General features: G+C 35.7%; 1 protein-coding gene and 1 long non-coding RNA gene across 4 annotated transcripts in view; one reads left to right on the top strand and one right to left on the bottom strand.

The window, feature by feature from the left end:
* Positions 1-26,849, top strand: part of LOC144966381 (ATP-dependent translocase ABCB1-like) — a 72,991-nt gene that overhangs the window by 23,931 nt on the left and 22,211 nt on the right. For 2 of the 3 annotated variants that reach the window (XM_078902771.1, XM_078902772.1), the window contains exons 3-17: positions 291-421; positions 8,542-8,692; positions 9,131-9,231; positions 9,748-9,919; positions 11,499-11,623; positions 13,765-13,936; positions 14,352-14,576; positions 15,668-15,793; positions 16,273-16,476; positions 17,902-18,072; positions 18,388-18,549; positions 20,249-20,276; positions 22,433-22,495; positions 24,900-25,087; positions 25,552-25,695. In XM_078902771.1, coding sequence (XP_078758897.1) covers positions 291-421; positions 8,542-8,692; positions 9,131-9,231; positions 9,748-9,919; positions 11,499-11,623; positions 13,765-13,936; positions 14,352-14,576; positions 15,668-15,793; positions 16,273-16,476; positions 17,902-18,072; positions 18,388-18,549; positions 20,249-20,276; positions 22,433-22,495; positions 24,900-25,087; positions 25,552-25,695 — 2,163 coding nt within the window. The remainder of the gene's footprint in view (positions 1-290; positions 422-8,541; positions 8,693-9,130; positions 9,232-9,747; positions 9,920-11,498; positions 11,624-13,764; positions 13,937-14,351; positions 14,577-15,667; positions 15,794-16,272; positions 16,477-17,901; positions 18,073-18,387; positions 18,550-20,248; positions 20,277-22,432; positions 22,496-24,899; positions 25,088-25,551; positions 25,696-26,849) is intronic. The other variant, XM_078902773.1, reaches the window with a different exon arrangement.
* Positions 16,488-26,849, bottom strand: part of LOC144966387 (uncharacterized) — a 47,767-nt gene continuing 37,405 nt past the window's right edge. The window contains exons 3-5 of the long non-coding RNA XR_013644201.1: positions 22,395-22,477; positions 18,414-18,580; positions 16,488-17,388 (exon numbers count right to left, since the gene is read on the bottom strand). This is a non-coding gene — a long non-coding RNA (uncharacterized LOC144966387). The remainder of the gene's footprint in view (positions 17,389-18,413; positions 18,581-22,394; positions 22,478-26,849) is intronic.

The raw sequence follows: 26,849 nt of genomic DNA, 5'->3' as shown, positions 1-26,849 counted from the left end.
TAATATTTTGCGTTAGTTTGAGAATATTTTCATTGCAAACAGTTGAGTTATCGATAACCAGAGAATACGAATTGGAAGAGAATATTAGGAAATGAAGAAAAAAAAGAAGGGAATGAAAATGAAAGGAGATAGAAATTCTGCATCCGTGGTCAAAAGATGTTAAAACGGAAAGAAACGGAAGGGAAAAACCCCCAACTTATTGCAGTTTTTATCAAAGATTTCGTTCAGAAATCGACTATTATTGTTCTTGTGTATCATTTGTAATGTTTTTTTATTATCATTTTCCACAGTTCACATTCGCCTCAACAATGGACCGGATGCTGATGGTGATAGGACTATTTGGTTCTGTAGTCCTGGGATGTACGATACCGATCAACATGGCTGTCTTCGGCGATGTCATCAACACTTTTATTACAGCCAAGTAAGGGGGTCACCTAGATATACGTGTATTTATGTATAGATAAAATGCATTTGACTGAAAAGAAAAACTCAACATTTTTTCCCGCCAGGTCAATCGAAGCAACACAAAGCTAGGTGTAACCTCTTAGGTTTATAGTCTAACGGACCGCCAGGTGGGTTATTAGTTCTCACCAAACTCTCTTTCTCTTTCTCTCTCTCTCTCTCTCTCTCTCTCTCTCTCTCTCTCTCTCTCTCTCTCTCTCTCTCTCTCTCTCTCTCAGACTTTAAACGTTTAAGGTCACACATAGATCATGTGTTGGTACAATCGATCTGGCGAGCAGAACTGGTGAGTATGTTCAGCATACCATAAAGCTCCATATATTCCTCACATCTTTGAAATCATACAACCTTGTTTTGTCTTCGACTGAAATCTTGTTGTAGTTATTCATTATTAAATATCTGAATAGCAATTATCTCTGTTGACAAATTGTGTTGATTGTAGGTAAACTATAGTATGAGTGGTATCAAACTTTTACTTGAATTCTCTTGACAAATAATGCAAACAATTATAGCGATCAAGAGTGGATGCTGAGAACAATTAATTGTGTCACTCGTAACGAGATACATTCAAACAGTCTTTGGGGTATTTGAAATGGGGTTGATTCACGGCTGCGACGCGGTCACGTGACTTCCGTCATGTGTCGGTTGACTGTAGTGTGTTGTCAGTTGTCAGTATATTGTATGACTGACTGTGGTGTAAATACAGCATCTATCACAGTGTTGAATAGGCGAGCTTTTAGTTCTCTACCTGCGCCGCGGTCAAGAGGTCATTCACTCCATCAAATTCCCGACCAGTGCAACGGGTTATCTCCCGCGATACTTAACAGATTTGTTACTGATATCTGGTTAAATTACAATCGCTTTTGCACAACCACAGTCAATTTTACCAATTTAAACAAATTGGCAACACATTGAGAAAACTTTGATCTGTATTTTGGTACCAAACACTCTATCATTAGAATTACTGTCTTTGAGATATTTTGCATTAAGATATCAGCACAATTTTGATTATAGTTTGTTAAATTTAATTTATTGATTGCATTATTATAAGCAAACAAACCGATAGAAACTCTCAAAACTTGCTCTAACCGATGGAGGAATAAAGTAACCTTTCATTCATTCCCTCACTATTTGTGCGTCACTCTTAGTTCTTTGATGATATGCGATAACATCTCGGTGCAGCTGTCCGATTTGTTTCGTTTTGATCACTGCTGGTTCAGAGGATTATGAATTCCGGTCATTGAGTCTTCATCGCACAAATTGTATTCAACAGATGGTCACACGAGTTTAGCTTAATATTATATGAACACGATTATGCCAGTTTTCCGCTCTACTAGTTACAAACGTGGTCAACTGAGAACACTAGAATAAAGTCCGAGTCTTTTCATATTTCAGTTGTATATATTTGAAATTTACTTCCCAGGTTAAAATATTGTTTCAGTACTTTGTGGGTAAAAAAGAAACCTTGTATAGTTTGTAATTATTTTGCTGCAATGATCAATATATGATTAATTAAGGGTGATCATTTTAAGCATTCTTGATACAAACACGACTTAACGAAGGGACAAAGGATGAATAGTAACCATGTCATAAAGAAATGTATGTATATATATATATATATATATAAAATATATATATATATATATATATATATATATATATATATATGGATATTTAAATTGGCTGTTAACATCGCCTATGTTAAAATCTCTGTTGGACATTTGAACTTGCTAAATTTGTCTGTTGACGTTTGCAAACTGGATTTGTGAACCATCAGTTGGACATTTGGCCGGGAAAAATTGTACAATTTTCCATCAGAGGCACAACACTGTTAACGACCAGGTACTCGTTTTAGTCTGTGAGTAAAGAGCCTTTTCAAAGGATCAACTATGCGCCGCTTAGAGCGGGGCTCTAACCCAGGACCTTCCGATCCAAAGGCGAGTGTCATACCACAAGACCACATAACCACACTAAGATACTCTGCGGTTTCGAGCTCTTGACCACAACAGGTACATGTTGGACGGAAACCCCCACCGATGAAGCGATGATTCCTTGAGGCAGGTTCTTGACCGAAGTCGACTCGCCGCCACCCAGTGTCTCCTCTTACTGGTACAGAAGCTTGCGACTTCTCTACCAGTTTCAAGGAGTCTATGTCCCCGCCCCCTCGAGGGATTGAATCCGTCCAAACCGACTTCCATCTCGTATGTGCGGCCCTGTCCCAAGTCAGGGAATCTACGTACAAGGATTGGCAGCAGCAGCTTCTAATGGTACTCACACTACTATGTCATGACGATCGACCCAAGATGCAAATTCCGTACCGCACTCGTGCAACGTCGCAAACCCGCCCGGAAACTACGTCACAACGGACCGTTCAACAAGATGCTCTGCATTTTTCGGGCTCGTTACCATAACGGGTACATGTTGGACAGGTGGCAAGTCCCCACTGTTGTAGCGCTAGTGTTAAGCAGGCTCTTGACCGAAGCTGATTGGCTGCCACCCAATGTCTCCTGTTGGTGTAAAATTCAAAGCCTGGGAACTCCCCCAGTTTCGATCAGTCGCTGTCCCCGTCCCCCTCGAGGGCTTGAATGGCGAAATTATGATAATGAACATTAATTTCATGGTTTTTATAAAGGATGTGATTTATTTCGCTTACATTTTTTTAATCACCGTTTCATGGTTTAAAGAAAAAATAAGAAAGAAATCGCCCAAGCAAAAATACCTGACTCATTATTCTACCAAGATTAGTTCAGATCTTCCATATACGATGCGATTGACCAGATTGATAAGATAACCAAAGAAAACGTCGTGGGATAAGTTTTACTTTGATTTTTAACGTGCTGAAGGGTACTGAGTCAGAAAAGAAAAATACGAAAACAAGGGCAGGAAAATGATATTCCCAAATATTACGTATATTGCCACTGCAGGGAATCGGCATTGGATCTTTGGCACTTCTGACAGGAACTGCTTCCTCTCAGAGCATACCTGAGTGTCCTTGTTGTGATATTCAAGAGAGGAAGAAGGAGCCCCAAAAAATGTCAGAGACAAGTCTCACTGACCCTCACTGGCCTGGAGTTTAGAGCACCGCTCTACTACATGCTGTATTCCTTATTTTTAAACAAGTGCAGTGGTTAAGTTGACCTTAGACGGATTAATGAAGGAAGCACTTTAAGTTAAAGCACTTGAAACAATACTGTAGAAGATCATAATTATACTTGAAATGTTTTATAAATAGCTCCTTTTATCAAAAAGTTGAGCACTATTATTTCATTGTTGTTGTTTTTATAATTAATATATATAAAGGAGACAGAGAGAGACAGAGAGCGAGACAGAGAAAGAGACAGAGAGACAGAGACAGAGAGATAGAGAGAGAGAGAGAGAGAGTGTGTGTGTGTGTGTGTGTGTACGTCAAATGAAAAGGTTAGGACTAATGTGTCGAGGAACAACAGTAGGTACAGTTAACTTGTGCGGGGCGGTCCTTGGCAAGCTTAAGGACCACGGTCCTACGGTCCTTGGGAAATGAAGACCGCAAGGACCGGTCCTAGACCGGTCCGTTCATTCTTGAACCGTTAAAGACCGCTACACGATGAAAACCGTGGCCTACAGAAGTAAAACACACGGAGTAGTCACACTCATTTCAAATTGTAACCTAATTAGAGAAGAGGGGTGATGCCTTCTTTATTTGCTCACCGTACTTCATTGTTACTTCGATAATTTAATAAAATTTGAAATTTATCCCCATTAACGGAGATAATGGCATCGCCCAAGGCGTTGATCGATTTGTTCGTGGCGTTGATACACACACGCAACTCCTACCCCCCCCCCCATCCCCCCCCCCCCCCCCCCCACACACACACACACATTAGAGGGCAGCGAGCATTGAAGAGTAAGAGAGAGACGTGAAGTTATAATAAGAGGGGGTGGATGAGGTGATAAGAGGGGTCGATGGTGACTTTTCGCCAGATCTAACAAACTCAGCTACCCATTCATTGCTGAGTAGACAGGGATTCAGAAAAAAATCGACTGCACCCGGGATCGATCTCTGGCCCTTTGCGTATAAAGAGAGTGCTCTATCAACTGAGCTATCGGGGTCCCCAAATATTCTATTGGACTTTTTTAAAATTCAGACGTTATAACTGGGTTTTTTGGAAGGAAGAAACTAATGAAACTCATATTATTTGATTAGTAAAAACACCAAACGAAATTTTAATATTATTGTATTATTTTAAATGACAACACTGCGATAGAAAGGAGTGGTGACAAGAGATGGACAAAAGAAAACAAAAAATCGGATTTGCTACTTGCTAGGTTCGACACACACACACACACACACACACACAAACACATACACACATCTTTTGTAGTCACATACATTTCAAACAATAACCCATTAGAGAAGAGGGGTCATGCCTTCACCATAGATCATTGTCATTGCGATCATTATGGTGTAGTAAATTTTGAAATTTACCCCGTATAATGGAATCGTCCAAGGCGTGCGCCTCCTGTTCCCCCCATCTCACACACGAAAGGGCGGTTTGCGGAGTGGAGGTTGGTGGTCGTCTGCCTGTATGGTCGTCTGTGTCGTTTAGTGTATGGCAAAGGGGGGTGGGTGCGATTAATTAAGTGGGATGGGTGGTGATTGGTGGAAGATAGGCAACCGAAGTAACGAATCGCTGGGGAAGTAGTAGGCTATGGCGCGAGACCGTAGGACCGTGGTCCTCGCAAGGACCGCCCCGCACTAGTTGAAAGGTGATAAAAAGTGAGGACCGCCGCCGATCTTCCCCTCTGGGACCGGTCTTCGGTTCACAGCTAAAAGACCGTCGGACCGCGGTCCAGACCGGTCTTCAGCGCGGCACTAATGTTAACCATGCAAGATAGGATAGCTCGTCGACATTTCTAAATGACTAAAGGTACAGTTCCATTTTGACAGAGCGACGAGTAACAGCGCGACTTTAAATCGCCCGCTGTCATCGCCGCTCAACCTTTCTGAGGTCAACCTTTTTATTTTCATTCAAGGGATACGACTCAGAAATGAAATACAACAAAAACTGTCTTGTAGGAGTAGAGTCCCTTGGTTTTATAATGCTTCACTTGAGCTCCTTTAATTTTGGCTTGAACCTGTGAAAAATATTATAATAGTAACAGATCAAAATGAATACACTTTTATTTTATATGATCAAACACAGAATATGTAAAACACATAGAAACAGGACAACATCTGCGAATTTATAGAGTATCTAAGATAGTAAGTACAACACTGTGTATATTTTACGAAACGGGTACAGCCACTCAATTATAATTTCTCTACCAAAAAGTGTGTGGGGCAGGCTTTCATAGCAGTTATAAGAAATGAAAATAATAGAGAGTTGCCAAAATGGATGGTGTTTTGTCACATCTCTAGTCATTTCCATTGTTAATGTAATAATTATAATAACATAAACTATAATTATATCTCATCTCATCTCATGTAGTTCCATATCTGAAGCAGACGTCGGAGGTCATCTTCCGCCAAGCTGATCTATCTCTTGCCAATTCTATTAAAGCAGCGCCACCTTTGTCAGCTTCATCTGTCCAAGTTCTTATCCCTTTCAAATACGTTATTCTTTGTCTTCCTCTTATTCTTTTTCCATTCATCTTTCCAGTCAAGGCGAGTATTTCCAAACCAGGGTGGCGGATAATGTGTCCTAAAAATTCCATTTGGCGTTTGATGATTTTTGTTATCAGTGATCTTTTTCTGTTTGCCATTTCTAAAATTTCTTCATTTCTTTTCCTTTCCATCCATGACACCCTCATCATTCTTCTGTAAAACCACATTTCCACTGCCTCCAGTCTTTTAACCATGGTCTTGTTTATGGTCCAGCTCTCACAACCATATAGCAGCACAGACAGTACATAGCAATCCAGGACTTTGATTTTTGTTTTCATGCTAATATTCCTGTTTTTCATAATTGTATGCAGCTGGTTGAATGCATTCTTCGCCATACCTATTCTTTTCTTTATTTCACAATCTGATTTTCCATTGGATGTTACATTGAAGCCTAAATATTTGAAACATTCAACTTGTTGTATTGTTTGTCCTCTGCTTGTTATTACACAGGCTGGTGGGTTATTATTTTTAGATACCGTCATACATTCTGTTTTAGATATATTCAGTTCCAGTCCCATATTTTCACTACTCCTGACTACAACATCCAGTAATTCTTGTAGTTCATGTTCAGATTCTGCCAGTAGAACCGTATCATCTGCATACCTCAGATTTGTTACATTCTTTCCTCCAATACACATCCCCTTCTTATGTTCGATATCTCTTAATATCATTTCACTATAGAGGTTGAATAAATCTGGAGACAAAACACACCCCTGCCTAACTCCTCTTCTAATAGGTGTAAAACTGCTTAGTTCGTTGTCAACACGCATTGCTGCTTCTTGTTCCCAGTACAAATTCCGTAATATTCTTAAATCTTTACCATCAATGTCCAAGGATGATAGAATTTTGAATAGTTTTTCGTGTTGTACTTTATCAAAGGCTTTTGAATAGTCGATGAAACACATATACAGATCTTTATTTACTTCAATACATCTTTCCATCAGCATTGATAATGTGAATATTCCATTTCTGGTACCCTTGTCCTCAACAAAACCAAATTGCATCTCCCCAATTTCAGGTCGTATTTTATTTCTTATTCTTAGTAAAATTATCTTCAAAAGAATTTTTGTGAGGTGGCTCATTAGGCTAATAGTTCTGTGTTGTTCACAATCAACTGCCCCTGGCTTTTTTGGTAGTGCTATAAAAATGGATCGTTTCATATCAGTTGGCATTTTTCCTGTGTCATACACTTGATTTAGAAGGTTTGTGATGAATTCAATCCCCCATTCACCCAGGCCAGTCAAGGCTTCAACTTCAATTGTTATGGCATCAGGTCCTGCAGCTTTTCCATTTTTCATGCTTTTCATGACGTTCCTAACTTCATCTTTCATTATAGAAGGCCCTTCCAGTTCTTTTATCATAGGCATTTCTCCTCGATTATCAAAAAAAAGTTCTTCAATATATTCTGACCATCTGTTTAGAATGCAGTCTTTGTCCATGATGGTGTTTCCACGCTTGTCTTTGATGCATCCACTTTTAGCACCTGATTTAGTTTTGTTGGTCACTTCTTTGATTTTCTGATGGAAGAATTTGCCATTTTTTTCTTTGCAGGACATTATATAGTGACATTGTTCATTTATCCAGTCTTCTTTAGCTTCGTTGCATTTTCTTTTTATCTGCCTGTTCAGAGTCTTGTATTTTTCTTCCTGATTTTTGGCCTTTCTTCTCTCATTCATTAGTTCTAATATCTCTGGAGTAATCCATTTCTTCTTCTGCAACTTAAGTGTGGTTGGAACATTTTCTTCTAATGATGCAGCAACACTGTCTTTAAACTGCTCATATTTCTCTTCTATATCTGTTAGTTCTCCAAGCACTTCAAACTTGTTTCTTACTGATAGTTCAAATTTTTCTTGTATCTTCTGTTCCTCCCGGAGAATGTCTAGTTGGTATTTAGGTTTAGCCTTTGCTCTTTTGCAGATTTTCAATTTAACTCGTATTATTAATTATATAGCTCCCATTAATCCACTGACAAGTGCTCTATCGCGCTTTACAATCACTCAGACTCTATTATAAACTAACACTAACACGCGTACACGCATAAACTCGTACACTCAAACACACATACAGAAACTTTCAGCCTATACATGCGGTACTCAAACTCTTCACATACACATTACTATACTATCCATCCTAAATTAAAACATATAAAGCACATTAATTGTCAAAAAAAGCTCTTCTAAATAATTCAGTTTTTAATTTCTTTTTAAACGTATATAGATTGTACCTGCCCCACACACCTTTTTTTTTTATTAATTATATTATTCACTTAAACTTAAGCCGGAACTTGTCCCCTATCCCAATCGGGCTGATAAACTTAGAATAGTCACACAACTATCACATATGTTAATTACCAAAATCGATATTATTGTCAATCCCTTTAAATAACGAAATAAAGTCAAGAATTGGTTTTGTCAAAAATCTCTTTCATTTCTCCACAGTGGTACTAAAGGCGAAAACGGCACGTCAAAATATGACAACATTGTAGAGGTAATGATGCCACACATTTATTTTTTCCTTGGCATTGCAGTGGCAGCTCTAATTTCCGGCTACGTCGCTATTTTCTGCTTCCAGTGGACAGCAGAAAGACAAGTGAGTGTCGCTTACGTATTCTATTTAGACCTGCTCAAGGTTGGATCTCAGCTATAAATTAAAAATTATAACTATGGAATCCAAGATTGTAAATAATTTGTACAAGTGGGCTTTTATCTGAATGTGTGTGCGTGTGTGTGTGTGTGTGTGTGTGTGTGTGTGTGTGTTTGTGAGTGTATGAGTTGTGTTCTAATTAATTCACACACACTTTGATCAAGAATTAGTCTGACTTTCTGTAAAGGATATTTTGTTATTGTCCTGTTTTTCACCACACATGTGATGACGAGGAGTCAGAAACATTCATCTCATATTGGAAAATATGATTTATATTTTGTGTGTATGTTAATCAGTATGGCAATCATCGTGTCGCCTTTGGTTGGAATCCTTTTCATTAAATAAATTATTGCACTCTACGGTTATTTTTTATTTTTCCTTAAGGTAAACAAAATGCGTATTAAATTCTTCAACTCAGTGGTCAAACAAAATATAGGTTGGTTTGATGTCCATGAAGCAGGAGAGATCGGATCTCATTTCTCTGAGTAAGAGTCTTCCACTTTCTATTAATGAGGAATATACTTTGATATTTTGCCTTCTTTTCATTCAGTGTCCTTTCACTAAGTGAAAAGAGAGATTTGATACAGCCCCCCCCCCCCCCTCCTCCCCAATTCTCTCTCTCTCTCTCTCTCTCTCTCTCTCTCTCTCTCTCTCTCTCTCTCTCTCTCTCTCTCTCTCTCTCTCTCTTTCTTTCTTTCTTTCTTTCTTTCTTTCCGTCTCTCACTCTCTTCCATTTTCCCCATCCATTCATTTTGTATGAATATGTATGTATGTGTGTGTTTGTGTTTTTGTGTCTGTATATTTGTACAGTGTTGGCGGTAAAATCAATATTAATTATCGTTTTTTCTTTTCTTTTCTTTTTTATTTATTTTAATATTGTTATTATCTACTTTTATTATTTTATTGTTATTGGGCTTTTGTTTTTTTTTTTCTGTTTTTTTTTTTAATCGTCAAGTGCGTTTAGATAATTGATCTCCGATTCAACACCCATTGTTTTTCAGGGATATATCGAAAATTGGTGATGGGATTGGTGACAAGTTGGCTGTGTTTGTACAATGGACGAGTACGTGGGCGGCTGCTTACGTCATGGCTTTCACACGGTCATGGCAGCTTACTCTTTGTATCGCATTATTCAGTCCTGCAATTGTGTTTTTAGGGGGTATTATTTTGAAGGTAATTTTTTAAATTTCAATATTACCCATATCGTCCTAACAACTTGTCACACTCAAAAATGCCGTCTATAGTGCCAAAGCCAATAACATTCTACACAACTGACGCAAATCAAAAATTAAAAAAACCAGAAAAACCGACAGTAACTCAAATAATAAATGAGAATTTAACATTGCTTGGTTCGTAACGGCATCAGATGCCACCTGAATGCACTATAAATTCCGATTGAGAAGAATTAATATGACGGAAAGGTTCTAAAGAGCTATTAGGCTAATGGAGTCGGGGTTTATCCCAGCTTCTATAGAGTAAAGCGGACAATCGCAATTTCTTTCTATCTTTTAATCATGCCTAGCCTGTCAGGTGCAGTCAGAAGTCAAATCGTTGGCATGCATGCTGCTGGTATTCCATCAAGAGATGCAATCCACTACCATTATTTCGAGTCCGGTGTTAATAATATAAGTAAATATCACAATCACGGAACAAAACTGTTTCCGACCTCCCAGGTCGCGGAAAGGACAAAGAGACTTCTGCTGCCGATGATAAATTATTAATCCAATATCACGATGACAACCCTTTGCATCAGTCATAATTTATGTTTCAAATAAATTCTAGATTCCACTATCAAATGTAAGAAGAAGACTCAAAGATGCAGGATAGAAATGCCGACGATCATGCGTCCGAATTCTGACCAAGGAACACCACATGGCTGCAAGGCTTCAATGGGTTGCTGCTCACCAACGTTGGTTCCAGCTCCAATGCGACAATGGGTTTTGTATCCCTGATGAAAGCAGATTAAAGGTTTCGTTTGCTGGGGCATGGCAAAGAAAATGGCGTTGGGACAGTGATCGCGGCTCTGCTAAATGAGTGGAACAGGTTTTGAGTGTTGGCGGCGGGTCCTTATGCTATGGGCTGGTTAATGAGAACTAAGCATCGAATAGAGTGCTCAAAAACAGCGTGAAATTTTTGATGTTTTTTAACCACACCCCATTTGGACAAAGATGTATGTATCCTTTTCAAATCCGTTTATCACACATGGCAATCTCTCAAATGTCATATACTTATGTCAAGGTCACCAACGGTAATAAAGTTATGGGCTATTAATCACTGGCCAGTTTAAAATACCGCGCGGGCTCTCTCTCTCTCTCTCTCTATACTCTGCTCTCTCTCTCTCTCTCTCTCTCTCTCTCACTCTTTCTCTCTCACTCTCTCACTCAATCACACACACACACTCTCTCTCTCTCACTCTCTCACTCACTCACACACACACTCTCTCTCTCTCTCTCTCTCTCTCTCTCTCTCTCTCTCTCTCTTATATGCACATTTTATTTTTATTGCACTTTTCTGTGGTTACGAGATCAAATTTCCAGTTCATTAGATATGATTTGCTTGTTAGTGTTAGGTTATCTAATTAGTGCTTTCATTCTTAACATATCTGACATTGCATATCCAATCACGCCCGAGTCAGTGAATTCATGTTTTATTCTAATTCTATGCAACTGTTAAAGCAAGGATTATGGAGTAGAACTCCATGAGTTGTCTCTCAACGGTTTCCTATCTGGAACGATCATTTAATTTACTACAGGTGCTGCGGAACTTTTCAATAAAAGAGTTTAAAGCATATGCCAAGGCTGGAGCGGTAGCAGATCAAGCCTTCCGTGCCATTCGAACTGTACAGGCTTTTCAAGGCCAGGAAAAAGAAGTAGAGAGGTAGATTTGATTGTTGTTTAACATATTTTCTACAATAACGTATCTTGTTGTTTTGATCATGATATTCTTTGTGACTGGTCATTTTTCACATCCTTTAATCAACAAATTTAAGATTTGAATTTAAGTTTCACTTTTATGTTGACCAAAACTTTACTCGCCTTTCATACTACAGCACTAGCTGGACTCCAGCACGTTCTCGGTAGAAGCCAAAAAGCGTGCTAGAATCCGAGCGTGCCGAAATCCGATGCTCATGGGAGGTAACCAATACATCGGTCACCCAGCTCCAGGGTGTTGCATTGCAATTGCAGAGCGTGTTGGATATTCAACTTGCAGAGAATAATATACCTGTGAATGAGTAAATCCCATATTCCCTGCCTCGATGCCAAGCGTGTTTTTCTGGGTTTTCTCTTTTTTTTTCTCCATATTGTGCTACACTGGCATCGATATTTCTCTTTTTTTTTTCTCAATGGGGTACGGTATTTCTTAAAGGTGATCAGCAGCAGACTTTTAGTGTTGAAGAGTAATGATGATGCTGTTGATGATGATGATGATGATGATGATTATGATGATGATGATGATGATGATGATAAGATAAGATAAGATAAGAAAAGATCAGGTAAAATAAGATAAAGTGAATCATGGCAGCTCCTGAATAGCATTTTAATTATTTATTTTAAGGGGGTGGGGGGAGGGGGTAAAGCATATCAATCGATTGAGTTTTCAGCTCTATCAGGTACTAACACATTATAACTTTCTTGCTTTCTGAATTAATAAGAAGACTTGCAATGGCAAGGACAAGGTTAAATAAAGGTGGAATCCGATTTGAAAATCCCATGTACAAATACAAAAATAAAGGCAGCATTCGATGATGAACCACAGACCAATCAGCAACGCAGAGGCCAAAAGCTTCAGAAATTAAGTGACTCGGGATTTTTATAAAATATAACCTGGACAGAGATAATAACAAATAACCATGTAAAAAAATGAGCTTTATATAGCGAAATAGCCACTAAATGTGCTCAAAGCGCTTTACAAGGGGTCCCTGGTCAACAGCAACATTTAACATGTAGGACGGAACATAACGCCTGTTAGGCGATATTACAATTTTTCGGACAAAGACAGCGCTGTTAACGGCCAGGTACTCATTTTACACCTGAGTACGGTGAGAGAAAGTGAGTAAAGAGCCTTTTCCAAGGACTCAACTATGCACCGAGTGCGAGGCTCGAACCCAGGACCTTCAGATCCGAAAGCGAGTGTCATACCACTAGACCACATAGCCGCACATGTAAACCACTTGAGCATGTATAAAAAAGCGAGCATTTATATAGAGAAATATCCATTACATTTTCTCAAAGTGCATTACAAGGGGTCCTTAGACAACAGGAAACATAACAGGTAGGACGATATATGACGCCTGTTTGGCTCCTATTCCATTTTATTTTTTCAGACAGAGACAATGCTGTAAAAGTAAGGTACTCATTTACATGTACGGTGAGAGAATTATATAAGTAATGAGCTCTAAGCGGGACTCCGAATGTGAATGTCATACTACTACACCACGTGCATACTACTACACCACGTGGCCTCACACTGGAAAGAATCGGCATCACATTATCAGCATCTCAGTTTTGAAATATTAAGAGATAAAAATGGAAATAACTTTGGGCAAAGCAGACGCCTTGAAACAAGGTAGATTCTATTTTATAAGTCAAGTATATTAGAAGAAAAAGCAGGATGCCTCAGAGGACAAGAAAGACCAGCTTGAAGGTGAAAACGTGACAGAGGACTAGCTGGTTGTTTTCAAAACACATGACAGGCAGACTGGCACGGGAGCAAGTTTTATTCCACCAAACATTTCCAGCAGAAATTTCTACCAAGGAAACACACACACACACACACACACACGCATGCACGCACACACACCCATACACACACCCACACAAACACATACATAAACATAGAGAAAGTGTGGAGAGTGGGGATTAATACCATTATGTTAATAGTAATTTCCTTTTCACTCGCAGTGTAAAATGTACTTTGTATTTGTCCTCATGCAATTTTGCTAGATAGATTTTGATTACTGTTTATTACTGTCTTTTGTCTAAATTAATAAAACGATCATTCCTCATATACATCTATAGATACAACACCAATTTGACGCATGCTGTGAATGTTGCCTCACGAAAAGGAATTGCCCTGGGAATGGGCCAGTCAGCTCTGTGGTTTATGATTTTCCTGCTGTTTGGCACCATCATGTGGCTTGGAGTTGTTTTCATCCAGCAACTTGATGTTCCTCCTGGAAACGTTATCCCGGTAATGGTGTAGGATATCTAAATGGTCTCTAAAACATTTGCAGACATCACCAGATTTTTCTGGAATAAATTACTTGATATAATTTCCCTCAACAAAATAAAAGCATATTTATTTCTGTCGGGATGTGGGGGGATGGGGTCGACTTTGTCTTATATATGTTTCGTTTTTAGTTGTGTTATATTTCAGGGGAGGGAGTGGCAACAAGACTAATTAAGTTCTTGAACCTTAGATAGTGGCTGATTAAAAACAACAGGATGCTTGCACATTGTTGAACCTTGAGAGTAAAACCAAAAATGATGATGAATGAGGGATTATTATAAAACGATTTGCATAGCATGTTTCATTAAATCGATTGAGGACAAATGTTTCACATGTCTTCATATTTATGATTTTTTAAATTCATTTGTATTTTCAGGTATTCTTGGGTGTTATGATCGGTTCTGTGGCGCTTGGAAATGCATCAAATAACCTTGAAAACTTTTCAACTGCCAGAGGCGCTGCATCGAAAGTATTCAGCATGATTGCCCTCGTCCCTGATATAGATGGGACTTCCGAAGGAGGGTACAAACCAGAAGAATTAAAGGGTCATGTAAAGCTAGAAAATATTCATTTTTCTTACCCTGCAAGGCCAGACGTGAAGGTGAGAAGTATGGTTATCTGTATGTGAGACAAAGCAAGAAAAATACTTTCCTCTTTAGAGATTTAATCAAATTCAAACTATTTTTCCTACTAGAAGATGCGTAGTTGAAGTTTTAGGCATTATGACCGTCTCTCAGTGCCGCTAAAGAAACTTCATAAACTGTTCCAGTCTGGTTGCCCTTATATTTGATGTTTATATCTCAGGTGTTTGATTAAAGGAATGTATCAAGGAGTAAAACATGTGCACTTTACTTCAAAAGCAAATCTAATAAAGAGTGTGCTAAAAAAGAAGAGCTAAGAAGAATCAAATCGGTTAGTGGGAATCAAATCCAGGACCTAGTTGATAAGGTACCTCAACTGGGCCGAGAGAGGAAGAGGGAGAGAACACCGAGATGCAATCTGAGCTATCCATATGTGACAGCATTGATTGAAGCATGGTCATGGTGCTCTCTCTCTCTCTCTCTCTCTCTCTCTCTCTCTCTCTCTCTCTCTCTCTCTCTCTCTCTCTCTCTCTCTCTCTCTCTCTCTTGGTTAGGCTGGAGATACCCTATTAAATAGGCCTTGAGTTTCACTTAACAAATCGATGCAAATATTTGATTTATTCTTTTTTTTTTTTGTTCCCACCACATTTCTCTACTTCTTTATGCCTTATCTATACACGTGCCTTTTGCTCCCACTTTTCTGAGTTTATAATCTAGCAAAGCAGAAGCAACTGACAATACAATGATAATGCTTTCTTACATATTAAACATCACTATATATTGATTGGTTCTTAAAAGCTATAAACTGCAATATTCTTAAAATCCGTTGTTTTAGACTTGATTAACTCACTCAACCCTAACACCGACTATATTCGTAGTTTACCCAAGTTACTTTTACCCTATGCCTATTATTTATTATATTTTTCTGAGACAAATTATAGGCGTAGTATCAAAGTTAATGTTTTTAGTTTTTGAATGTTGATGAAAGTTGAATAAAAATAACTATGTCCATGCTCATTTTTAATACTTTTTTTTCCAATTTTGAAAAGCAGCGAAAGTCTCAAGGATTGAGTGAGTTAATTTATTCAACACCTCTTATTTACCGTACCAGGTCCTAAACGGTTTTAACTTGGAAATAGAGCCAGGAAAACACATCGCCTTGGTCGGATCCAGTGGCTGTGGAAAGTCTACAGTTGTGCAACTTGTGCAAAGGTTTTATGATCCGCATGATGGAAAAGTAAGTTGATTTGATATGATAATGATTGTAAGCAATTTGACAAGTTTTGATTGTGCTGCGGAGAAATAAATGGTGCATTCCAAAATGTGAAAATAATAGAAATCATTATTCTACGATTTTTCACGTTTACACCGTTTTTTATTTTGAAACTAGCTAGAATAATCTATTCTATGATCGATTAATATTAGCACATCTTTCAATGACAGATCTTGTTCGATCTTTTTGATTCTAAGAAATTTGGTTTGTCAGTCTTCTTGATAAACTGTATATTTTTACATTGTTATTGTTTTACTCTGATCACCAGTGAGTGTTTAGCATAGAATGTACTGGGCTTTTGTTAAGAAATCTAATTTTTCAACACAGCTTTATATATTCTTAAATGTTAATTGCAAGCACTTTTTGTGGTCCAACTTTTGAACGAAACATAAATCATAGATGATCGACGCTATTAATTTATTCATATTTGTTACTTGTTTCAGATATTTTTTGATGGTCAAGATTTGAAGAAAATCAATTTGAAATGGTTACGAGGAAAGATTGGAATTGTGAGTCAGGAGACCGTCCTCTTTGACATGTCAATTGCCGACAACATCAAATTTGGTAAAATGGATGCCAGTCAGAAAGAAATTGAGCAAGCAGCCATAGATGGAAATGCACATGACTTTATCAAGCTTTTGCCACAGGTAACCAGATAAAAGGTGTTAGATAACGAAAAGAGTAATTTATTGTATATATATTTATACCGTAATAATGTCTCATCTTATCTTCAGAATTTAGCTATTTTAGCATCTGAACAAGTGTGTCAAAGGTACGAGACAAATCAAGAAAGAAAAATACAACATACAAGTGCGTCAATTGAACAGTATGACATCTTTGCTCGCCAGGAGGCAGGCAATTGGAGAATCTTATATATCACAATGTCCAGGTTTCACAATCATATAAGAAGAATGATGGAACAAATGCCTTATACAATTTAAGTTTAAAATGCAGTGCCATATTCTTGCTTTTCCATGTCTTATTCAGTACGGTATTGCCATTGCTATTTTATTTTTAATTTCGACTTTTGAGCTGTCATCTTTGGTGATTGTAACACAGGGGTAGATATTTAAAAGATACTCCCTCTTCTAGCTGTTGACCTTCGACTACGACGTTGGCTTTGATGTTGTCTTTGCTATTCACCATCACTTTGCATATATTTTTATTTAACTTCATTCCAAATAACGTTGCTTTGATGACCAGCCGGTTGATGAGATCTTATAACTCTTTATTGCCTCCTGCTACAAGGTATTTGTCGTCAGCAAATCTGACTTACTTAGACACTTCACTCCGACTGGAGCATAGGCCATCGACGAATCCTACCTTGTCCGGCTTTGTGCCATCTTCTCAGCTTCTCTCCATGTTAAGCCCTTCAGTTTTTATGTCCTCCATCAATGCCTTCTCCAGCTATTTCTAGGCTGCACGCTCTTCCTCATTCCCTGCGGGTTTCACGTAAGAGCCTGACTTATAATGTTTGTTGCAGGCCTTCTCAGAGTTTGGCCCAGCCATTTCCATCTCCTCTACTTCTATTTCTTCTCGGTTTGTCATTTCCCATAAATCTGCAAGTACCAGAGAAAATAAATAGTTATGAAAGCTGGAATTACCTTTGGAAATCATAAAAAGGATGAAATAATTCGGAAACAAATGCTATAGTCGCATTTTAGGAATCATCTGGAGTGACAGGAGTACGCCAAATGAAGACAGGACCACAGGAATCTATCCTGTCTATAGTCAAAAGAAGAAAATTGTCTTGGTTTTCCCATGTTTTTGCCACGAGTCACTGGCAAAAACCATAATGCAAGGGACTTTGGAAGGAGACAGAAGGAGAGGACGGCAAACAAAATGCTGGATGGATAATATAAAGGAATGGACAAGGATGGGCAGCCCAACACTAATGAGGAAGCTGGGACGATCTAGATGGAGGGTCCTTACTGAAAAAAATCATCTCTTATGATTGCTCTACGATTCCTCAGTCAATCAATCACACTGGTGTTATTTTAAATGACTGTTTACCTCAGCTTGTGATTCCTTCTTTATATTTATCACAAAATAACACATCTTTATTTTGACAGGGCTATGAGACTAATGTGGGGGAAAGAGGAGCACAGCTTAGTGGTGGACAAAAACAGAGGATCGCCATAGCTAGAGCTCTGATAAGGAACCCTAATTTATTACTTTTGGATGAGGCAACATCTGCTTTGGATCAAGAAAGTGAGGCGATAGTACAAAATGCCCTAAACAAGGTAAAGTTTTGTTTTTAACAGTATCATTTTTAAAGGATTATCCTTTTTTAATATTACAATTGTTATCATCATCATCATCATCATCATCATCATCATCATCATCATCATCATCATAATCATCATCATCAACAGCAGCAACAGCATCATCTTCATTAGCATTATTACAACCATCACCATAATCATAGTCGTCACCATATGATATATATTACTCGAAGTGTAATTCTGCAATACTTATTTTTCAACTATCAAATAATTATAAATTACAAAGAAAAGTTAAAACGTCTGGCTCTTTTTTATTTCCTTTCTATACACTAGGCTAAGAAAGGAAGAACAACCATCACCATTGCCCACAGGCTGTCTACAATAAAGAATGCAGACCTCATCGTCTCTATCAGTGAAGGCCAATTACTTGAGATGGGAACTCACGATCAGCTGATGGAATCTAGAGGACTTTACTTCGAATTGGTGCAGATGCAGGTTAGACATCTGTGCATTGCTCGTTTTGTTGCTGTTAAGAAATAAAGACAGATAATACATGATATTTGCATGTATTCAGATGAACGGTAATCAAAGCTCTACTTTTGTTTGTTACACAAGTTACTGGTATATCAATCTGTAAAAATAGTTTTATCATTTTAGGTTTGCCGGTTATTCTGTGCTCGATGATAAACATTTAACATTGGCAGTACGGAACAATGTTGACCCCCAAACCTATTTTTAAAAAGAATCCACGTATTCACATATGCAGGTCTGACATCTGAACGCAATTATGGGTCTAGTTTAACATTGTTATAATGGACAATATTTTGCATCATTTTTTTTTTTAGATTTCCGTTATAACAATGAGCTCATAATGAATTGGATTATCAGAGTTGCAAATAGGTGCACGTCTAAAAGATAGATTATTATTCCCTACTTGAGAGTATCAAGAGAGATTTAATATTACGTCATCATTATTTGTTGCGGATGTGCTAGGATTGTGTAGAATCAATTATAATCGCAATGAAAGCCAAAGATCAAATTAAGGACTGAGTATTACGACCTAGCAAATTTTCTTAGTATTAATATGAGTCAACGAGTGATAGAATTAGTCAGAAATCTTTTAAAAGTTTTGCAAGTTACTCGTATATCAACCTGTTAAAATAGTTTAATGATTTTTAGATTTGTCAGTAATTCTGTACTCGATGATAAACATTTAACATTGGCAGTAGGGAACAATGTTCATCCCAACCCTATTTTTTAAAGAATAGATTATGTTTTCTTTAAATACAGACAGAACCCTGTTTTGTTTATCACATTCCTAGAAAATACTAAATACTTTAAAATATGTGCGTAGATCTGTCCTTCTGCCCAATAAAAATTTGAGAACTCCCCGTTGAAATTTCATAGTATATGCTGACGACATTGACTTTAGTGACCTCAAGCAATGAAAAAGATATCCAAGAAGTGTTACAGAAACATCAGCTGTACGGAAATGTTGAGAAAACATGTTTGACATTACTATCAAGGAAGGAAGATGGATGGAGAGCCACATAAAAGTAGGATCACTAATGGGGGACAGGGGAGACATAAAAAGAAGAAAAACGTTATCGACTGCAGAGAATGAGCACTGACTGGAACAAGAACAAAAATTAGGCAGATTTCACAGAAAACAACATAAAAGAGGCCTGAATATCTGAAACACCACAAAAATAAGCTACAAAACACTGTGAACTTCAAATAATAGAGACAGGATGGTGACTTTATGGACATTTACTCAGAAGAGAGGAAAGTACACCTGCTAATAAAGCCATGAATACTTTTTGCCCCATCTGGACACAAGGAATATACAGGCAGACCACTCACGTCAATTCACATTGTCCTAAATAGAGATCCAAAACGTCCAGAAAATAATTTTTTAAAAACTAAAATTAAAGGCAGACCTTCTGACATTCGAATTCATAGCAAAGGACTATGAACTTTGGAAGGAACTGTCACAAGCGTTTAGAGAGGCAGCCAAGGTGTTCCAATCGGGAAAATGAAAGGTTGATTGTGTGTGCATGTTTTCTACGAGCTACATAAATGCATTCTTTTATTCTTGTTTTGTTTTCAGTAAATATTATGAAAAAGGTATCGACGATTCCCTGGTGACAAAATAATTACTGGATTTGAAATGTTTTCTTCACATTTATTTCAGACACGTTTAGAGAAAGAAGGAGAACTCGGTAAGAGTATTGATACATCAACAATTGTTTCTAAATTTGCAATAATAGTATGTCAAATCACAAAATTCCTGATTTGAAATTTTATTAACGTTTTGTATCATTTATTTAGAAATAAAAATTTCATACCTTTCGCTTTTACTTATGATATATCCCTTCTTTTATTATTTGAAAAGGCTACTGGGAATGTGTCACTCTATCAGGGAATGCGTAATTCTTAAAACTTTTATGATAATGTTTGCTCAATGAGTGAATAATGTCATCGGCTCAATCCATCCTTTTTAATAAATTCTAATTACAGATATGAAGAAGATAATGTTGCTACATTTCCAAAATTATCCATATTATTTTATTTAAAGAAAAAGGAAAGAAAAACGTTTCACCTAACGTGTAATTTGAAATGATCGGATCCATCACATTTGAAGTTTTTCTCTGGTTTTTTTGGGGAGTTTTTTGTTGTTTTGTTTTTTTAATTTAATTAGGCAACACACTACGTTATCGTCATGCGTGATCAATTTACAAGTTTTGGTTCGACTTGTGCAATGAAGTCGTTAAATTAACTTTCAAACGTACTTTTGTGTTCCTTCAGATTGAGTTCTCGGGTCATATTATTGTTTTATCATTTCTCAACATAATATCAAGAAAAGATAAAGGATATAAAGCCTTTATATAACCTGATAGTGTGACATAACTCTTGTAATCCAAAACCTTTTTCCAACTAATATTTCACTCGATGTCACAGTTCATTTACTGTGTTTATAACGAATTAAGATGAGATGCCAACAAAACATATCCAAACAACTTCAGTGGCAACAAAATTAAGTAAGAAAAACATTTTTATTTAGCATATTATAAATGATATATTTTAAATGGGTGCACATTTTATTGAATTTAAAATGTTGGTAAGCTACGAAAAAGAGACGGATTTAGGAAAATCTTCTGCAAATCACAATTAACCCAGAAGCACTTAGTTCCTTTTTCATTAACATCATCACCAAAATAATCATGATCACACTGACTTGCATCATCACCAACATGGGTGTCATCTTCATCATCATCATCCTCATCATCATCATCATCATCATCATCATCATCATTACCTTTATTTGAAATGTTAGTGCCATTGTTATCATTATCACTGTTAATACTAAAATAATAATAATAAAAAACAATAATAATAATAATAATAATAATAATAATATTATTATCATATTATTATTATTATTATTATTATTATTATTACTATTATTATTATTATTATTATTATTATTATTATTATTATTATTATTATTATTATTATTATTATATCATTATTGTCATTATTATTATTTATTATTATTATTTTATTTTTTAAAAATTATTATTATTATTATTATTACATCATTATTATTATTATTATTATTATTATTATTATTATTATTATTATTATTATTATTATTATTATTATTGTTATTATTACTATCTTTATTATTATTATTAATACCATTATTATTGCCAATTTTACATGACAAGTGGCAATAAAAACACTAAAATTAACAAATTTTCCTTTTCCCCCATACTTTTCTCGTTTTTATATATCTTTCAAAAAGCATGGCAATGTCTAAATCTTGTTTTTCTCTTATATATATATATATCATTAGTATCTGTAACTAAGGTGCATAATTAGAGAACTGTGTGAACTATTTTAACACTTTTTGGCATTACAATTAAAATTCTTTTATTAAGTTTCATTCTTTTAACTCACTCAACCCTAACACCGACTATATCCGTAGTTTACCCGGGTTACTTTTACTCAATGCCTATTTATTACATTTTTCTGAGACAAATTACAGGCGAAGTATCAAAGCTAATGTTTTTAATTTTTACATGTTAATGATAGTTGAATAAAACTATCTATGTACATGCTCATTTTTAATACATTTTTTTCCAGTTTTGAAAAGTAGCAAAAATCTCTAGGATTGAGTGAGTTAGCCGGTTTGATTTAGGATTAAAACCCCAAATATCAGATGATTTGAACAAAATATATTTAGTTCTTGTTAATAATAATAATTATATTCTCTTATAGAGCTGCTTTCTAAAAATACCATCAATACTAATGACTTATAAATATTATATACTTACTAATGATCTTTTGCACCAATAACTCATGCACTCACAAGACCTGGAAGAAAACATAGGTCATCTCAGCCTTCATCCAGCACAGTCTTTGTCCCCAACCAGAGGTATGTCCCATGTGTGTGTAAGAAATAAAGCTTGCAAACAAAGAGAGTCTCGTACACAAAACAATATAATATTATGTGTGTAGACCTCGCTCGCAATATATAAAATTTATTTTATTATGCTAGTAAACACCCCGCCGCTTAGATTGTAGCCCACAAGGTGTTTGAAAATGAAAGACAATTATGATTAAATAATGGTGCAACAAAATTTGACACCTCGTAAGTATGTATGTCTGTATGTACGTTTTTGTATATATATGTATATATATATATATATATATATAATATATATATATATATATATATATATATATATATATATATATATTATATATATATATACACATGTATATATATATATATATATATATATAATATATATATATATATATATATATATATACACATGTATATATTATATATATATATATATATATATATATATATATATATATATATATAATATATATATATATATATACATGCATAAAAGTATGGCTGTTCGTTCACTGAAGATGATGATAAGTGATTCTACTCAAAATTTGAACTCAGTTTCTATAATCTTAATAGACAATACTTTTTCCGAACTCCACTGAGATTTTAATTTACACACAAAGATATATTTTCTGCATTCAATATCTTATTCGCTCACTTATTGAAGAATTACTTCTCAATGTAAAGAGTTTACATAAATTTTAAGAAATTGATTGTACTCAAGATAATGATTCAATGCCAGTCCTGTTCCTTCCTCATTGTCAACTCACTAATTGGAAGTTTGGCACACAACTGACGTAGTAAAATTGATGGCGTCTGTTTTCGATGGGATTTGACGGAATAAATTTGATTTTTCGATAAAATCATCACGATTTCTAATCAATCTCATAATACAAGCAAACCTTCTTCATGTCAATTTTAAACGCCATGCAAAATTTGGTGACGGCTGGTCCAGTAGTTTCGAGCTTTATTGTTAAAATTAAAATACCGAATATTTAAAAAGATTATATATATATATATATATATATATATATATATATATATATATATATATATATATATATATATATACATATATATGAAACACTATTTGAAAAACATGCACATAAACAAATATTTAATATCACTCGTAAATGTGTTGTGTTAATATGCTTTGCCGAATTTTTAAAAATATTGTATTGTTTTGTTTTGGGTTTCTAATATTATATTCACCATTGGGGGGGGGGGGGGGGTGGTGGCTGTCTTTATTTTTTGCTTTCGCATAATTTGTTTTGGTTTTTCTTTTCTTATTTGAAGGCTTAGATTAGCCTATAAACTACCGTTGGGCCTCAAATTAAAATGGTAAGGATCTATGCATATTCAACAGTTCCAAATTCAATTCATTTTGCTTTTTCTCCACGAAACTATTTATTTATCCATCTAATTATCTTTCAACTATTCATATATCTTTTCAATTTTTTTTCCTACATTTTTATCGGGCTGTCTATTTAATTTATCTAACTATCTATTTATCAGCTATCTGTCTATCTCTAGGTCTTTACTTACAATATTATATCTCTTTATATTTTCTATCCATCACATGATCCATAACTGCTCGTATAATTTCTTTTCCCTCCTCCTCACCCTTCTCCTGCTCCTCGTCCTCGTACTACTACTACTACTACTACTACTACTACTACTACTACTACTACTACTACTACTACGACTACGACTACGACTACGACTACTACTACTACTACTACTACTACTACTACTACTACTCTTCTTCTTTTCTTCTTCTTCTTCTTCTTCTTCTTCTTCTTCTTCTTCTTCTTCTTCTTTTCTTTCTTCTTCTTCTTCTTCTTCTTCTTCTTCTTCTACTGCTACTACTACTTCTTCTTCTTCTTCTCCTCCTCCTCCTTCTCCTCCTCCTTCCACTCCATCCTCTTTTCTTTCTTCTTTTTCTTTCTCTAAGTCACAATAATCCAAGTTTTAATTATAATATCTCGTTTCTATCATTGATGCTTATTTTCAATTCAATTTTATTGTGTCATTTACTTTATTAAAATACACTCGATTATTGTTTTGTTTTATAGTTTGAAAAGCAAATTAAACAAGCATATTGATATCCTATATATTATTTAATTTGAGCTAATAAACTATATGTCCCCAATAAAATGCAATTATCAAAACAACCTAGGATAAGTAACACATCAGTTTATTAGATTAAAATATAGCAGTGTTACTGTACGTCTTTTGTCTTTATATTTTTTGAAACATTTTCTAACATAAAATTTAAAAACCAAGTGTAGACGTGCTCATAAGCAACGACATTCTTGTTTGGTTAAATAAATTATTTGCGCTCCTAATGATTCAGAAAAGAAAAAATAAGTAATATTGTTATTAATTTGTTTTTAATGAATTCCCATTCCAGATGTCGAGATAATCGAAGAAGATGATGAGGAACATGATGCTACTCAAGGACTTTTAAGAGCTTCTTTCCGAAGAACAGATTCTGTGGAATCCAAAAATTCTGGAAAACAAATGAATTTAGTCGCCAGAACTAGCCAAAGATCCAATATCAAGAAAGAGATGAAAATAAAAAAAGAGATGTTAGAAGAGGTCAGTTTTTCTGCTTATGAAACATAAAAAGACATTTGTCGGTGCTTATTTTGGTATAAGCTTGTTTTGGGGGTTTTTTTCTTGTTGTATGTTTGGGGTTGTATTTTGTTGTTGTTATTTGTTTGTTTGTTTTTTGTCTTGTTTTGTTTTTGTTTTTTTGTTGTTTATTTTTTTTTTTGTTTACTTTGGTTTCATTTTTTTCTTTTTTTTTTTAACAATAAGTTTGAGAGGAACCATGAATGTGATCAAATTTCTTTAAAACAAATCTTGAGAGCAATAACCCAGTGTCATTTTCCCCCATTTTATAAACAAATTTAATCAATAGATTATAAGACTGTACAAATTTGGGCATGAACCAAAATATTAATTTCCTAATATGGATTTATCACAAGTTCACATCTGGTCCATCCAGACATAATACCCTTTCATTAATAGGTCACATCTTTTCTTTGTATCCATTTCAGGAAAATGTAAAGGAAGTTGCATTGAAAACAATATTTCAATTCAATGCTCCCGAATGGCATCTTATTCTATTTGGGAGTCTTGCTTCACTGCTAGGCGGCTCTCTTCACCCTTGTTTCTCGTTTTTATTGAGTGAATTTATTAAGGTAAGTAAGAGCTACCGTAACTATAGTTTTATGAAAAGAAGCGTTTGAAAACTGCAATAAAAAGAATAATATTATACATTTTTCAAGACCAATTTTTTTAAAATGGAACTTGTACCATCCAAAATCATAAAACTTATAAAAGTGCCAGAAGACAATAGCACTTTTCTACTCACTTCATATCTTGTTGTTACCAACATAAGTGCCTGCTCCACTCACTTTTCTGAATTAAAAATTCACCCCATATACCGGAGCATACTCAATGTCTCAATCGTTTCTATGTTATATGTTTGTGTTGAGAATATTGGCTATTAAGCTTAACTGCTGGTCAAAAATAACTTCGCGATGGTTGTGCGCGAGCGAGCCTGCGATCTCCAAGAAGTGGGTGAGAGAGGTCTCTAGAAATATGACTTGGGTTTGAAACGAATATTTTGTGTTCGTGGATAGCTCACACGGTAGAGCCACGCTCTCACCTGCCAGGCGGAGTTGTCGTACCAATAAGGTCGCAGGTTCAAACCCCACCACCGCCGCGAAAAAATTTTTATTCTCTATTGTCTTCTGGCACTTTTCTACTCACTTCATATCTTGTTGTTACTGTTACCAACATAAATGCCTGCTCCACTCACTTTTCTGAATTAAAAACTTAACAAAGAAACCATATATATTACAGAGACTTCTCAGGTTTTTTTTCCACCATAATGTGCTATGCAACAAATATTACATGATTTATGGAGATGCTACATATGCAACAATTATTATGTAAGGAGTTGAGTTGTCCAACTTGGTACAAGAAGGAAACAAGTTTGTAAATAAATTTGAGAAAATGAAGAGAGTGGTGGTGCTTTTGGTGGTGGTGGTGATGATGATGTTGAAGAAGAAGAAGAAGAAGAAGAAGAAGAAGAAGAAGAAGAAGAAGAAGAAGAAGAAGAAGAAGAAGAAGAAGAAGAAGAAGAAGGAGAGAGAAGAGAAGAAGAAGAAGAAGAAGAAGAAGAAGAAGAAGAAAAGAAGAAGAAGAAGAAGAAGAAGAAGAGAAGAAGAAGAAGAAGAAGAAGAAGAAGAAGAAGAAGAAGAAGAAGAAGAAGAAGAAAAGAAAGAAGAGAAGAAAGAAGAAAGGAAGAAGAAGAAGAAGAAGAACAACAACAACAACAACAACAACA

The sequence above is a fragment of the Berghia stephanieae genome, chromosome 2, assembly GCF_034508935.2.
Source record: "Berghia stephanieae isolate SIO BIC M18660-M18661 chromosome 2, UCSD_Bste_1.3, whole genome shotgun sequence".
NCBI classification, from domain to species: Eukaryota; Metazoa; Mollusca; class Gastropoda; order Nudibranchia; family Aeolidiidae; genus Berghia; species Berghia stephanieae.
This window is presented reverse-complemented; position numbering and strand designations above follow the sequence as displayed.